The sequence below is a fragment of the Dama dama genome, chromosome 30 (assembly GCF_033118175.1).
Source record: "Dama dama isolate Ldn47 chromosome 30, ASM3311817v1, whole genome shotgun sequence".
Lineage (NCBI taxonomy): Eukaryota > Metazoa > Chordata > Mammalia > Artiodactyla > Cervidae > Dama > Dama dama.
The window spans coordinates 75,170,417-75,186,906 of record NC_083710.1 but is presented as its reverse complement, the minus strand read 5'-3'; the positions used below and the strand labels follow the sequence as shown (position 1 = coordinate 75,186,906).

Here is a 16,490-nt window from a genome sequence, read left to right as displayed (position 1 = left end):
TGAACAGAATGCATTGCTGCTGTTGCTGTTTAGTTGCTAAGTTGTGTTCGACTCTTTGCGACCCCATGGACTATAGCCCTCCAGGCTCCTCTGTCCATGGGATTTCCCAGGCAAGAATACTGGCATGGTTTGCCATTTCCTTCTCCAGAGGATCTTTCCCATCCAGTGATCAAACCCACATCTCCTGCATTGGCAGGCAGATTCTTTACCACTGAGCCACTAGGGAAGCCCAGCAAGCACTTTAAAATGATCATTCTGCTCTCTGAACTGAGCAGGCTGTTATTCCCTAATTAGCTGGGAATCTAGAACTGGTCCCCTCATGGGAGATACCAGATACAACCACAAGAAACCCAACAATGTTAGAAAATGCAGACAGAAGGGGAAATATATAAAAGAGGAGTATATTTAGATATTAATTTTAAAAATTTTCATTTTATCTCTATATGTGGTACAGTATCAGGAAGAAATTAAAAGAAAAGACTTGGGGTCATAATGACTAAATTGTTTGAATTTGGGCAAATTGATAAGCCTCTCTGAGCATCAGTTTCCTGCTTTGTAAATGGAGAACATAATCCCTCCTCATATTGATGTGAGAATGAGATTACGTAAAGCCTGTGACATACTTGAGATTGGGACTCATGAAAAGTCTTATGCAATGTCATCCATTATTGGTAATTGGGAGCATGGCATAACCATCATTTCTTTGCTGGTTGGCTAGATCTAGACAATTATGGAACTTCTGTGTTATGCAAAAACTTGTCGTGGCCTCTAGGAATAAACCAAAGTCTTATTTTTCAAGTTTTTTGTTGGACAGGCTTTTAAACAAAACCATTAACATTTTCACAAGCATTGTTTTCTTTTCTTTGTTGGTTTTTTTTTTGTATATTTCATTTACAATTCATTTAGATGCCAGTGTGGCTTGTCATATACAGCTCACAGCACAGCATCCTTTCGGAGGATGAAAGGTGCTCATGGGACTTTCTTTCATAGGTGGTGGTGACATGTCCTCTGCCTTAGTCATCCTGACATCCTAACCAGGCTGCTTCCTTCCACCAAGAATGCCCAGCTGGAGTGGACACAGTTGAATTTCCTGAAGTTCACGAGTTTACAAAATACAGATTTTGTACTTTCGCTGGCATCAATATACCTGTTCATGGTCCATGAAATAGAAAATGTCAGATTGATCTTCTCTTTGGACTGTATTGAATAATCTGGTTTGGTTTTGTTGATTCAGAGGTCCTTCACTTTTCCCCTTAGTCTCCCATAAATGCTTAGGAGTTTCGAAACAGTAAGTCTTCACTAAGAAAAAGGATAACTTGACAGAGAGAGAAGATACAGAATAAGAAAAGAAGCATCTCTTTAAAATATTTGAAAAAAAGAAAAGAAACATCTCAAAAAATGTTATTTACTGCCACATCCCTAAATTTGTCAATCTTTGGAAGGCTTAGAGTTGGGAAGATAATACAGAGATGATAAAAACTGTAATAGGCATTAAGTTTGTTGGTCATATTATTTTAAAAGTGCACCTTCAAACAAAGTAGACCTCAGATATGATTTTCACTGTGACCAAAGAAAAACCACAGGCACTTTGGTACATGTGACCTCATCATCACATCTAGGAAAAATTGTACCTGCTCTGATATGTCCTTGGATAATACTAAACTGTTCTAGTGGTTAGAATGAGTAGCCTGTTAGGGCCCAGCCTCATGAGATTCTTAGATGATAAGTTCAAGTTCGATGCATGAAACAGAACACTCAAAGCCGGTGTACTGGGACAACCCAGAAGGATGGGATGGGGAGGGAGGTGGGAGGGGGGCTCAGGATGGGGGGATACATGTACACCCATGGCTGATACATGTCAATGTATGACAAAAACCACCGTGATATTGTAAACTAATTAGCCTCCAATTAAAATAACCTAATTAATTAAATTAAAAGTTAAAAAAAAAAACAATTCTTTGGGCTCATAAATCTGTGAATACCTCATCCCTCCTCCCCTGACTGCTGGCACCCAGAGCACAGTGAAGGGTGGTTATGATGGAGTTAGAGTTTCTACTTGTTATGCATGAACTGGTTAGCACTTTATGTGTATGATCTCATTTAATTCTCTTTACCATCCTTTTATGTTGTTGGTATATCCCAGTTTTTACTAAGAGTGAGAGTGAGTGTAGAGTCTTATTCTCCCTGTTAATATTCAGGAAGGTTTGTCCTAAACCCTGTCTCAGCACAATACTGGGCTAGTGGAATATCCCCTCCAGGTGTAGGCTGTCATTCTCTGCAAACTAAAGAATTTTTCTGAATTGCGAAAAATCACCATATTCTCTCAAGTGAAAGATTTCATCTAAGATTTTTTTTTATTTGCTCATGTGGATTCGTAGACTTTGGATAGAATTTCCCAAATGTGTGCTCCAAATGGGAAATATATAAAAATAATGATTCTCCTTATTTGGGGGGCATCAGGACTTGAGTCACTTGCTTCTGGGACAATATACTTCTTTCTGTAGATGCATTATTGTCTCTGTGCCAGTGTGACAGAGGTATGTAAACACTGGCTATGGTGGTATGGGTCATGAGATGGGCCTGAAATCCAATCAGATGGGGGGAATTATGTGTGTGGGAATGTATGAGAAAGAAATGAGGTTGGCTTTAAGGTAGGGATGTGTATTGCACACCAGAATCTTTTGTTTCCTTCTTCAAATAACTTTTTGCTTACATACTATTTTCATCGTCTGCCAACTTCTGTGAAGGGTTTGAGACAGCTGGCAATAAAAGATTCACAAGTGTATATACGTGTAACTGTAAACCCATACATGTTTATATATATATACTATTCAGTTCGCAATGAGGGTGGCTATAGTATTACCTACAAGTAGATGTTAGAGACATCCTCTTTGAATTGCTTCAGAATTTAGGGGCATGAAATATGAAGGATGTAAGCTCATTTTGGAGCTCTGAGAGCATTAATAATGGGTCTTCAGTGGGTACCTAAGGAAAATGCATTGGTTCAGTTTCTGTGGAGCCCTTCATTTTGATTTTATCTCTGCTTCCCAGGTTATCAGCCGGGCTGGGTTAGTTTTAAAAGGCTCTCACCTGGGGAGATCCAGATTATTGAAACTGATGAATGTTGTCCATCAAATTATGTGGGTCTGCTAAAATACTGTAATTTGGATTTTTTATTGACATTTTGGTAGGTTTTTTTGACAACCAACAATAGCAAGCCAAGCGACTTAAGACCAGACACATAAGGAGCTGGCAGGACCCCTCCCCATGAGCGTGAAAGTTGTAGCAAGTGGAATGCATACTTAATTCAGTGTCTGTAAGCATTGTTTATCTGTAGGTCTAATGGAAGAGAGGTCAGACAGGCCTATTTTTTTTTCTAGTTATGACAGGAATATATTGCTTCAGAATCCCGTCCTCTTCACTCTGGGTTTTATTTTGATACCACAGCAGATGTGGGAGAAACAGGAAAAGCACATGGGTCTCCATCCAGAAAATACAGTTTGGTTCCCAAGGGCTCCTGGACACTGAGTCACAGTTCTGGATGTTTCCTCCTCCCAGGCTCCTCTTGCCTGTGGCTGTGGCTCTAGGATTCCCTGAGTACAAACCGCTCCAGTCTTTCTCCTTGACCTGCAGTCCTTCCTGGGAAAACTTAGGACAACCACTTGCCTTCCCATCTTTATGTTGTATCTGTAAATGGAAATGAAGTTTTCTTTTCTCATTCACAAGATGGTTGTGAAGATCCTCTGGAAAAAACTGACAAGGAAGAGCTATGAAATGATAACCCGAGTCTCTGTGATATAGACATTACCCTCCTAACCCATCCCTCAGAGTTGCACCTGGCCAGCAGCCTGGGTGACAAGGTGGGGAGGCCCCGGGGTGGTGAGCATGGGATGCAGGTGCTGGTGCTGACAGGGCACAGAACAACCAGTGTTAACTCAGACAGGCATCTTAACCTTCACATCTCAGCTCCTTTTTGGTCAAAATTTCCATCAGTTGTAGTTGTTGCCTGCAAGTTATTCTTGCCACTCTTTCTATTTGTTAAACCAGCCTGTAAAATTCAGCCAGAAGTCTCTTCTTAGAATTGCCTAAAAATGTTCCTGAATTCTTCTCTGTGTTTGTCCAGCACTCTCTGCCTTGTGCAGATCACCATGAATTTGTATCCACCTGAGATTATAAGCTTCAGAGTCCCTGCCCCAGACTGAATCTTCACACCACCCCCACCCCCCTGTCATAGCAGGCAGACACTAAATGTTGATTGCATTCTTAAAAAGTAAAGGTATCATAATTTTCCTGATAAAGATGAATGCTTAAATCAGCATCAACCAATGATTTTGTTTTCTCGTCTACCTGCTGTCTTTTTTTGACCAAGATCATTTCCCAAGATAGAATAATCTCACAGGATAATGTGATGATTAAGAGAATGTTCATGGAACTCTTAGCACAGTGCCTTACATACAGTAAACATCTAGTAAATGGGATCTGCTGTTACAATCATTAACCTTTGGAATAGGCATTTTAAATACTTACTATAATGATAGAAAGATGGCTGTACATCAGGGGCAAGCTTAAATATATCATAAAGGCTCATGACATGAGCTTCCTGGAGTCGTGACTTAGGCTTTGCAGTCTCCATCAAGTTGATTTTCCTTTCCTTTTGCCTCACTCTATCGATCTGTAAAATAAGGTAATACTGTTACTAGATAGAGCTATTGTGAGGATTAATGAGTTAATACATGTGAAGGTTTGAAGGTATAGCCCTGTACACAGTCAACACTCAGTAAATATTAACTATGGATAGAAAATCAAGAAAGAGGAATTCCTACTTCCAAATTTCAACATTTAAATTTTGTCCTACTTTTCTGAACACTGAATTTGTAATTCACCACTTCTTTACCCCTCCATGCATAGCTGAGGCATCTAGATTCCTCGCCTGAGATGTCTGCTTGCTCATCTCTCTAGTAACACCTGCTGACTCCTGATAGTTTGGGATTCAACTTCTACTCTCTGAGACTTAAATATTCTCATCTGCTAAAAGTAGTAATGCCTGCCTTATAGGGCGCCTAAGTGTACCACAAGAGCTGATACCCAGAAAATTCTTATCATGGTGTTTGGCACATGCACTAAATATCATGAGGACCACTTATAATTTTATTTCTTTGGAAGGGAAAGCATTCCTTGCTGTTCAAACAAATATTTTTGAGGAAAGAGGTTTAATCCCAATAGAACAAACCATTATAGTTTTTCTTTGGAAAGTACCCTTCAAAGGAGGACTCTGTATCTATTTTTGCTATTTCAGACATTTCTTCTTGTGATTGGTGTGGTGGGCGTGATGGTGGCTGCGGTTCCTTGGATTGCTATACCTGTGATTCCCCTTGGCATCATTTTCTTTGTCCTCCAGTGGTATTTCTTAAGGACATCACGAGATGTGAAACGCCTGGAATGTACAAGTGAGTACCGGGTCCTTCAGGTTGGGATGGCAATGCAGGCTGGCTTCCATTTATGCCATAATTAACAAGACCCCTGAAATTCTGCAGACTCTGTCTTCTGGAATTTCTCACAAGTTAACATTAGATAACTAAATATTATAGCCACTGTGAGTCAGTGTGGTTCTTAAGGCAAATAGAGCTGATGGCAGGTCAGCTGAGACTTTGCATTTTAGCACAAGGAGGATGGATGTGAGCACCATGAGGACAGGGACCATTTCTGTCTTGTTTATGACATACTTCCTAACACAGTGTATTCACTCTGTTAATACTTTTCTGAAAAATATTTCATCATGTTTGAACTAATGTAGAAGGAAAAGAGACAATTTTTCTCCTCCTGGAGTTACCAGAAATGACAAGGAAAGGAAAAGATTAGGAAAAGGAAAGGAGACCTCAGGAAATATATGTCAGAAGTGATATATTTGAAAAATACATTTTTTCATGTGTTAAGTAAGTTGTAGTTGTTAAATGTATTAAAAAGATATATGTTAGTCTCTCAGTTATGTCTGACTCTTTGCGACCCCATGGAGAGTAGCCCACCCAGCTCCTCTGTCCATGGAATTCTCCAGGCAAAAAGACTGGAGTGGGTATCCATTCCCTTCTCCAGAGGATCTTCCCAGAACCAGGGACTGAAGCCAGGTCTCTACATTGCAAGTGTATTCTTTACTGTCTGATCCACCAGAGAAGCCCTATTGAAAAGATAAGCCCTGTTATTTGCAGTTTTGCTCTTTATCATTACTAGTATTTGGGGCGATACCACATTGTTTGTGGTCCCCTCTTTCTTAAAGCTATTCATATAAATGATGCTGAAAAGAATTCCTTGGGAGGGCACAAAACGGGGATCAGTTTGGTATACATTTAGTTTATTACTCCATTCAACTTCCTAGTTTTAGAATAATGGGAACAGGGACTTCCCTGTGGTCCTGTGGTTAAGACTCTGCGGCTTCAATTCCTGATCAGGGAACTAAGAACCTGCAAGGTGCACCCAAAAAAAAAATAATGGGGATCACATTTTATGACTAATCATTCTATTGTGCAGGTAATCACAGATGATGAAATAATTGAATTTATCTTATTATTAATGCACATTTCTTCAATATTAAAGCTAATAAGAAACATATAATTATTATATATTTTTAAAGGTTATAAAAACTGTAGCCAAAAAGTAAGGTGGGAAATATGTTCATATCAGACACCTCAATCATAAATAATTATTACACATTAATACCAACTTAATCTCTAGAAACCAAGTCAAGAAGAGAAGAATGTTGAGCCTCATGGTTCTTTGTATCTACCAAGTGGAAAAAAAATCTCAGTTATCCAGTCAGATGAGTTTTTTTTCACTGTGGCAATTGCATGTTTTGTTTTTATAATAAACACGTAAGATGCTTCCCTGTTGACTTCAGAATCTTCCTGAAATGCAGGAGACTCTGGTTTGAACCCTGGGTCAGGAAGTTACCTTGGAGAAGGAAATGGCAACCCACTCCAGTATTCTTGCATGTAGAATTCCATGGAGAGAGGATCCTGGTGGACTACAGTTCATGGGGTCACAAAGAGTTGGACATGACTAAGTGACTAACAACTTCACTTTTTAAAGAGATATTTTCTAATTAGTTGCAAAGAGGATAGTGATCATCCGTTTCATAAAAGCTGTAAAAAAAAAAAAAAATTCAGTCATCAAGAGAACCAGCTAACTTTTGTAAGGTCCAGTTTTGTGAGATGTTTGGATGGATGGGGAGCAGTAGAGTCCAGCTGTGTGTGACATTTTGCTAATGTGACTTGGTTGATGGAAGGACCTGGGGAGACAGAAGAGGAATGAAGAGCTCCATCCAGTCTTCTGTGTAGACAGGGCTTCAGACATTTTATGGTTTGAGGCTGTCCCTGAAATGGGGTCATTCAAGAGTCCTGCTGAAAAGCAACTCTCTGGTACATTCAGTGAGGGGTTGTTCCAGAAGGAACACTTGACAGAGATTTTTGCCTGGGGAAGGGCCATTTCCTATTCATATGGAAGTAGAGAGAAGGGCACCTCCTGAGGCTTTTTTCAAGAAGCAGTACAGGATTTTCTTAATATTTGAGCTGGAGAGTCTGAGAACTTTGGCATCATTTCTGTGGGATATGTGGATTTTCTTGCATCCTAGTACTCTGCAATAAGTTAGGCACTAAATTCAATCCAGATACCCCCTCCAACACACCCCAGGTAACCAGATATGGTGGCCAGTTGCTTAGAACTGTTTATGTTCTCTCTAGGTGATGGGTCTGTGCCTTAAATGATGACACCACTGTTTCCTCTAAATAGTAACTGAAAGTATGTTTTAGGGCTTCCCAGGTGGCTCAGTGATAAAAGAATCTGCCTGCCAATGCAGGAGACGCAGGAGAAATGGGTTCAGTCCCTAAGTTGGGAAGATTTCCTGGAAGAGGAAATGGCAACCCAGTCCAGTATTCTTGCCTGGATAATCCCATGGACAGAAGAGCCTGGTGGGCTACAGTCCATGGAGTCAGAGAGTCAGAAAGGATTGGGTGACTGAGGGAGTAAGAGTATATCTTCAGGTCCCTGCTGGAGCCACCAGCAAAAAGAAGGACACCTGACTGCTATGGCCAGAAGGCATAATCCTGCTTCATGCTTGTGCTCTGAAGGACCACTGATGTCCTGAGGTTTAGTTTCAGATCCAATTGCCTAACTGCCTCTGGCAGCTTAGGTTGACATTTTCATCTTAATAACATTTGGCAGCTAATTATAATAGGGTTTTAAGGGGCACATTTTTGCAAAAGTGAGCATAGCAATGGACAGGTACATAAAACCAGGGTGGTATTTGGTTGCCTTTCTCTAACCAGCTTTTCGCCTTTGGTAGTGCCTGAATGATGAAGTCATATCCAAACTCTGTCCAAAAGGTGCTGGGATCAACTAGCAAGATTTGCTACAAGCATTTCTAGGGGAGGGTTAGGATGTGTGTGTCAGGTGTATTAGGACCATGGATCATCAAGTCTGCTGTTTTAAGGAGTTCTCATACTAAATTCCCAGGAACTTTGTTCAATAAGTTGTGCAGTAGTGGTGAAGGCTGTTGGATGGTATCTGAGGGTTTTCTGAACATAAATAACAGTCGAGAAAAATGCACATCGTCACACAGAAGCATCCTTAACCCTGATTATTCTCCCTCTGAGACACTGCTGTTGTGATTAAAAGTACAACCTTGGGATTAAGAAATTTATGTCTCACACCCAGGTCTGTCACTTTGGTGGATGAATATAGTTAATCTTGGGCAGTCAGTGCTCTTAATCCCCCAGACTCTGGTGTTCTCATGAGGATTTCTTGAACTGATGCTTGTGAAGTACTTGCTGGTCATGACCAAAGGCACTGGAACCTTGAACGTGAGGCAATCAAGAACTTACTCACGACTAGCAGATCTCATGTAGCTTGAATGATCATCTGCAGCAGGGCTGGCTGTCAGCTTGGGGTTGTCCTGCCTGGGAAGATCTGCAGTCCAGGTGGGGTGTGTCCCCAAGTGTCCTCAGTGCTGTGGGAACCACAGACGTCAGTCCTGTGAACTGTAGGGTTACGTGTGTCTGTGACTGTGGGCTGACACCATGACTGTGACACAGTTGCTTCAGGACAGCGAGCTCAGTGCTTATGGGAAAAGTGTTCCTTTGGACAACACAGCACCAGAGCCTTGGCATCCCCTCTCCCCCTGTACTAGCTAATTTTCTTTGCAGACCCTCCAGTTCACTCATCCTGGCATCCTGCTCAGCCCTAAATGGGGTGTGAGAGAAGCAGGATAGATTTTTACAGGCCCAGATTCCTCCAGCCTGTAACTCTTGGGCACGAGGTGAGGTAGGTGATGGGTGTTTGGTTCCCTGGTGTTCAAGGCTGAGATGACACCTGGTTTCTAAAGTTGATCCTGCCCTCCATCCCTGCTGGAGAGAATCAGCTGCACTTTGATCTCCTGACAGGGAAGCAGGTGAGGGAGGCCACACTGAAGAGTTCACCCCAGGATCTCCCTGGGGTAACAGCCACGTCTGCTTCCTCCTCAGAAGCCCTGTCTGTGATGGATAGTGTTGATGACACCTCATTTGCTCAGGAAATGGTTCTAGTGAGTTTTCTGTGCTCTCTGGAGCTGGACTCTTGCCATCCTTCTAACAGGGTGATGGGCCCTGAAATGCCCCTACATCATCCCTGTGAGCATCCTGCCTCCAGACCGAGTTCTGGGGATGGGTTGGGACACCTGCTGGGCTGCAGAAAAGGCCTGAACACAGTCCCTTGCCTTTATTATTTGGAGCATGAGCTCCATCTGAGTTTATGTTGCTCTTATAAGCAAAACATTATAGAAAGCTAAAAAGTTAGTCAATAGAGTAAAGAGAGAGAGAGCAGTGTGGATGTGGGAATGAGAACACAGGTACTCAACTGGATGAACAAAGGCACCGCCAATTCACTTGCAGCTCTTTGCGTGAACAAAGGACAAAGGGGAAGTGTTAGAGCATGTCGTGGTTCAGAGATCTAGCAGGGCAGTTAGGAAAGCATCCATTGGGTTCCTGGAGTGGAAGTCAAGACTATTCATAGACTCCTCATCTGCCGGGTCCTGTGGGCACAAGGGCGGTGCAGTACCAGATGCACTGTGACCCACACAGAGACTCCTGGCTCAGGTGTGGGGAGAGCCCCAGATGGGGAGACGGCAGACTGTCCGCTCCCTTACTCGTCTCACCCTGTCCTGGGTCTGGGTCTGGTCCAGGGTGGGGGATGTACTGATTCTTATCCAGTCCTTAGGTTACTCATCTAAGGTGGAGACAACACACAGGTACCTCATTAAAATTCAGTGTGGTGAGGACTCTAATGAGGAATTAAAGTTTAGAATGCTACTGATTCAAAAATTAGTGAACAATGAAAAAGAATGAAATATTGCCATTTGAAGCAACATGGATGGATTTAGAGAATATTATTTTAAAGAGTCAGAGAAATATAAATATGATATCACTTATGCATGGAATCTAAAAATAATACAAATGAATCTGTACACAAAATAGAAATAGACTCAGAGACATAGAAAACAAACTTACCAAAGGGGATTGGGAGGGAGGGAGGAACAAAGTAGAAATATGGGGTTAATGGACACACTATTATTTGTCAAACAGGTATGCAGCAAGGATTTACTGTAAAGCACAGGAAATTTAATTCAGCATCTTGTAATAACCTGTAATGAAATGTAATAAAAAAAAATAACTGAATGACTATACTATATACCTGAAACTAACACATTATTGTAAATCAACTATACTTCAATAATTTTTTTAAAAATCGTGAACAATTTCCACCTGGGGAGATGCCAGAAAAATTTGGAGGGAGGTGTGTTTGAAAGGACGTTGATGAAAGACCTGGAAAGAATTTCTTTATCTAAATCTAGCTGTGAATGAATTTGGTCAAACATAGTTTCAAAGAGAATCTTTCATTCCTAGGTGATTAAAGTGAAACCTGATGTGAGCTGGAGTGAGGGTCACATGGAGGATTCCTGTTGGTGGGACGTGTGACCACAGAGCCCAGGAGGCAGTGGGTTTCCTCTCATCCAGCCTCCCTGACTTTCTCTGTGTATGTCTCTCTGCTTCCCCAGCACGGAGCCCGGTGTTTTCCCTCTTAGCATCTTCTCTGCGGGGACTCTGGACCATCCGGGCATACAAAGCTGAACAGAGGTTTCAGGAGCTGTTCGACGCATATCAGGATTTACATTCAGGTCTGTAAGTTTCTGGAAATGATTTCAGATGGGATGTGCTGCCTTCTGAGGCCTGCCCTCCATCTCAGGTGGCCTAGTAGGTCAGCACCTCTCTCTCTGTCACCCCCATGTCCCCCTCTGCACACCTGCCTCCCCCACCCCTTCCTCTCAGCATCCCCTGTGCTCCCTTCTTCCCCGTCACCCCTTGCTTTTCTCCCCTGACTAGCTTGCATTGTCCTTCCATCACTGTGCCCTGTGGACTTCTGTCTCTTTAGGGCAGGACTCAGTAAAATCTTCTTTTTTGCAAAGATCCAGATAGAAAATATTGTAGGTTTTGTGTGCTATACTGTGTCTGTTGCAACTACTCACTTTGGCTGTTGTAGCACAAAGACAAGCAAAGATAATACGTCAGCAAATGTCTGTTTTCCAATAAAATTTTCTTTTTGGAACCAGGTGGTCACTATTCTTGTCCCCCAGGCTGTAGTTTGCCAACTCTTTTCAAAGCATGGAGGGTAGCAAATGTGATTGACAAAACTAATTTCTTGAGTTGCCACCCACTTGATTATACTTTGTATCGGTGAAGTTGTTTTTCCTAGGTAGAAAATTCAGAATTTCTCCTAAGTCTATAAAATCCTGGTCAAACTTTTCAATTATTACTGCATTTTGAAGATAAAATGGCATTTTGAAAACCACATGCAGTCCTGTTAGCTGATGGTCATATAGACACTGGCTCCTAAGAATAAACACTGCAGGGCCCTGTGATAAGTGCTGAAGGTGCTGGAAACAGTGTGAGCTCTGCTGTCTGCTGTCTGAGAGCTGGGAACAGTTGACATGTGAGAGGATGATCTTCACATTGAGGCCCAGCACTGCAGAAAATGCACCAATGAGACGATTTTCCATCCTCTTTCTTGTGATCATATTTCTGTTGATAACCGGTGGATTGATGTTTTCAATGCATGCTTCCTGGACTGATTCCTGTGTGTCCCATACCTTGTCTTGGGTTAGAACCTAGTTTTCTGGAATCTTCAGTTTCCTTGAATGTGTGACTTTGCTGTCCTACCTTGTGTAAAATCTTCTGTACCTCAACTGAGGAAATGCTCTCCCTCATTAGAAGCAGCTAACATGGTTTTTCTGTTTATATATTATGCTTATTATGGTTCACAAATGCAGAGGCTTGGTTCCTGCTTTTGACGACATCACAATGGCTCGCTGTGTATCTAGATGTCATCTGTGCCATCTTTGTCACTGTTGTTGCCTTTGGGGCCCTGATTCTGGTAGAAAGTAAGTAAATATATGAATATTTGTAGTATATTTACAGTTTATAGCTTTGTAGTTATTAAACTCTTGCCATCTTGTCTAATATATACTGCTTGGTTCTAATGAATTAAAGTGTTTGCAGCATGTGACTCCACCGGTCCTTGTGAACTTATTTGTGTCATGATGAGAACTTTCATCTTTTTTTCCATTTACTTATTTATTTACAGTAGGTCCTTGTTGAGACGTCTTTAAAAAAATTTTGATTGGTGTATGGTTGATTTATGATGTGTTAGCTTCAGGTGTACAGCCTGAAGCTGTTATATGTATATCCACTTTTTAAAAGATTATTTTCCCATATCCCATGGACATTGGGGTGCATGTATATTTTTTTTTAGTAATTTACATTTTAATTAATATTTCAAATAAATTTCCTTTAGAAAAGAATTTCTGTTTTGTACTTTCAGAATCTTTAAGAGAAAAGACCAGATATGAAAATGCCTCCAGCAGATCTGTGGTGTCTTGGGCCCCTGCTTTGGCTGACTCAGACCATACTTTTTATTGGTTTATTCAAGTTTTATTGGTTTACACAGTTGTCTTAGTTTATGGTGTATAGCAAAATGAATTTGAAATATGTATACATAAATACACTCCTTTTTTGATTCTTTTCCTATATAGGTCATTACAGAGTTCCCTGTACTTTACATTTGTTTCTTGTTAGTTATCTATTTTAATATTTTATATATAGTAGTATGTATGTGTCAATCCCAGTCTTTCAATTTATCCCTCCCTTCCCTTATCCCCTGGTAAGCATAAGTTTATTTTCTACATCTGTGACTCTATTTATGTTTGTTTTTTTTTCTTTTTTTTCCATTTATTTTTATTAGTTGGAGGCTAATTACTTTACAATATTGTAGTGGTTTTTGTCATACATTGACATGAATCAGCCATGGATTTACAAGTATTCCCCATCCCGATACCCCTCCCACCTTCCTCTCCACCCGATTCCTCTGGGTCTTCCCAGTGCACCAGTTTTGTAGATAAGTTCATTTGTTGCCTTTTGTTAGAATTCATGTATAAGCAATATCATATTCTATGTTTCTCTGTCTGACATAGTTCAGTTAGTATGAAAATCTCTAGGTCTATCCATGTTGCTGCAAATAGCGTTATTTTGCCCTTTGTTATGGCTGGGTAATAATCCATTGTATATGTGATACCACACATCTTCCTTACCCATTGCTCTGTTGATGGACATTTAGGTTGCTTCCATGTCCTGGCTCAGAGAAGGCAATGGCAACCCACTCCAGTACTCTTGCCTGGAAAATCCCATGGATGCAGGAGCCTGGTAGGCTGCATTCCATGGAATCGCAAAGAGTAGGACACAACTGAGCGACTTTACTTTCACTTTTCACTTTCATGCATTAGAGAAGGAATGGCAACCCACTCCAGTGTCCTTGCCTGGAGAATCCCAGGGACTGTGGAGCCTGGTGGGCTGCCATCTATGGGGTCGCACAGAGTCGGACGCGACTGAAGCAACTTTGCCGCAGCAACAGCATGTCCTGGGTATTGTGAATAAAGCTGCAGTGAACATTAGGGTGCATGTAGGAATTATGGTTTTCTCTGGTTATATGCCCATGAATGGGATTGCTGGATCACATGGTAGCTCTGGTTTTAGTTTTTAAAGGAACTTCCATATCGTTCTCCATAGTGATTGTACCAGTTTACATTCCCAGCAACAGTGTAGGAGAATTCCCTTTCCTTCACATCCTCTCCAGCATCTATTGTTTGTAGACTGGTTGATGATGGTCATACTGACTAGTGTGAAGTGAGAGATGTTGACCATCTTTTCATGTGCTTTTTGGCCATCTGTTTGTCTTCGTTGGAGAGTGTCTGTTTTAGTCTTCTGCCCAATTTTTGATTGAGATTTTTTTTTTATATTGAATTGCATGAACTGTTTGTGTATTTCAGAGAGTAATCCCTTGTCAGTCACTTTGTTTGCAAATATTTTTCCCCATTCTGCAGGTTGTCTTTTCAGTATTGTTTATGGTGTTCTTTGCTGTACAAAATCTTTTAAGTTTAATTAAGTCCCATTAGTTTATCTTTTATTTTCATTACTCTAGGAGGTTGATCAAAAAAGATCTTGCTGCAATTTATGTCAGAGAGAATCCACCCTATGTTTTCATCTAAGAGTTATATATTGTCTGGTGTTACATATATGTCTATAATCCATTTTGAGTTTATTTTTGTGTATGGTGTTAGGGAGTGTTCTTATTTTATTCTTTTACACATAGCTGTCCTATCTTCCCAGCACCACTTATTGAAGAGACTGTCTTTTCTCCACTATATGTTCTTGCTTCCTTTGTCATAGGTGACACAAGTGCGTGGGTTTATCTCTGGACTTTCTGTCCTGTTCTATTGATCTATATTTCTGGTTTTGGTGCCAGTAGCATATTGTTTCAATTACTGTAGCTTTGTAGTATAGTCTGAAGACAAGGAGCCTGATTCTACCCAGCTTCAATTTTCTACTTTGTTTTTCTCAAGATTGCATTGGCTTTTCATGGTATTTTGTGTTTCCATACAAAATGTAAATGTTTTTTTCTAATTCTGTGAAAAATGCCATTGGTAATTTGACAGGGATTGCACTGAATCTGTAGATTACATTGGGTGGTTTGTTTGTTTATTTATTTACTGGTATTTGTTGAGATATTTGCTGAGAATATCTTTTTATCTTTTTGTCTTTCTTTAAATTGCTTGAGGTCCATGCAGCTGTAGTAAGCTGACCTTCTGAACATTCCAGGTAGTGTCCTGTACGTGGATGGAGAGAATCAAATTTACTATTAAGCTTTTTGTACAGCTTAGGGTTTAGGTTTAACTTTAGGGCTACTTGGATCTCTTGGTTGTAGGTGTCTGGTGTACTGGGGAGAGAAAGATTCTTTGTAGCAAAGAATAGTGTGGTCACTGCTGTGTGGGTACCAGATGAGCAGCTGTTGGAGTGCATGGCATGAATTCACCCCATCCCTAACTATTCCATGGTAATAACCCTGAATCACAGTCTTTGTAATGGAACAATGAGAGTCGTACTTCAGATTTAAAAGCACTGGCTGTTAGAACCCATTGCCTTGTTTTTGTGGTTGCAGCTGCAACTACATTGGCTGTAGAAAGTGAAATTATATAATGAAAATTGGAGCCATAAGAACAAAAATCTGAATAATGACATATGAAAGTGAAAGTCACTCAGTTATGTCTGACTCTTTGCAACCCCATGGACTGTTACCTGCCAGGCTTATCTGTCCATGGAGTTCTCCAGGCAAGAATACTGGATTGGGTTGCCATTTGCTTCTCCAGGGGATCTTACTGACCCAGGGATTGACCTGATTCTCCTGCATTGCAGGCAGATTTTTTACCAACTGAGCCACCAGGAATGACCTTGAATAATGACATGACCTTCACCTGTATAATACTGTAAAGTGTATCTCAATCCAGTTGGAATTAATAGGATAAATGACAGAAATCATAAGGACCTACGAGAAGCAGAAGAGACTAGGAAGAGCTGGGATTAATACACAGAAGAGCTGTACAGAAAAGATCTTAATGATCTGGATAACCATGATGGTGTGGTCACTCACCTAGAGCCAGACTTCCTGGAGTGTGAAGTCAAGTGGGCCTTTGGAAGCGTTACTATGAAAAAAGCTAGTGGAGGTGGTGGAATTCCAGCTGAATTATTTCAAATCCTAAAAGGTGATGCTGTTGAAGTGCTGCACTCAATATATCAGCAAATTTGGAAAACTCAGCAGTGGCCACAGGACTGGAAAAAGTCAGTTTTCATTCCAATCCCAAGGGTGGGCAATGCCAAAGAATGTTCAGGCTATGATACAATTGCACTCATTTCGCATGCTAGTAAGGTTATGCTCAAAATTCTTCAAGCAAGGCTTCAACAGTACATGTATTGGAAACTTTGAGATGTACAGGCTAGGTTTATAAAAGGCAGAGGAACCAGAGAACAAATTGCCAACATTTGATGGATCATACAGAAAGCAAGAGAATTCCAGGAAAACATCTG

At 40.9% G+C, this 16,490-nt stretch overlaps 1 protein-coding gene across 9 annotated transcripts in view; it reads left to right on the top strand.

Annotated features, from left to right (window-relative positions):
• Positions 1-16,490, top strand: part of LOC133049410 (ATP-binding cassette sub-family C member 4-like) — a 154,356-nt gene that overhangs the window by 86,063 nt on the left and 51,803 nt on the right. For 7 of the 9 annotated variants that reach the window (XR_009691310.1, XM_061133396.1, XM_061133393.1 and 4 more), the window contains 3 exons: positions 5,297-5,447; positions 11,078-11,197; positions 12,347-12,457. Coding sequence is in view for 7 of the 9 variants with exons in the window: in XM_061133396.1 (XP_060989379.1) it covers positions 5,297-5,447; positions 11,078-11,197; positions 12,347-12,457 (382 nt within the window). In the remaining 2 variants the exon portion in view is untranslated. Of the gene's footprint in view, positions 1-990; positions 1,787-5,296; positions 5,448-11,077; positions 11,198-12,346; positions 12,458-16,490 lie in introns of those variants that run through there. The other 2 variants (XR_009691311.1, XM_061133399.1) reach the window with 2 other exon arrangements.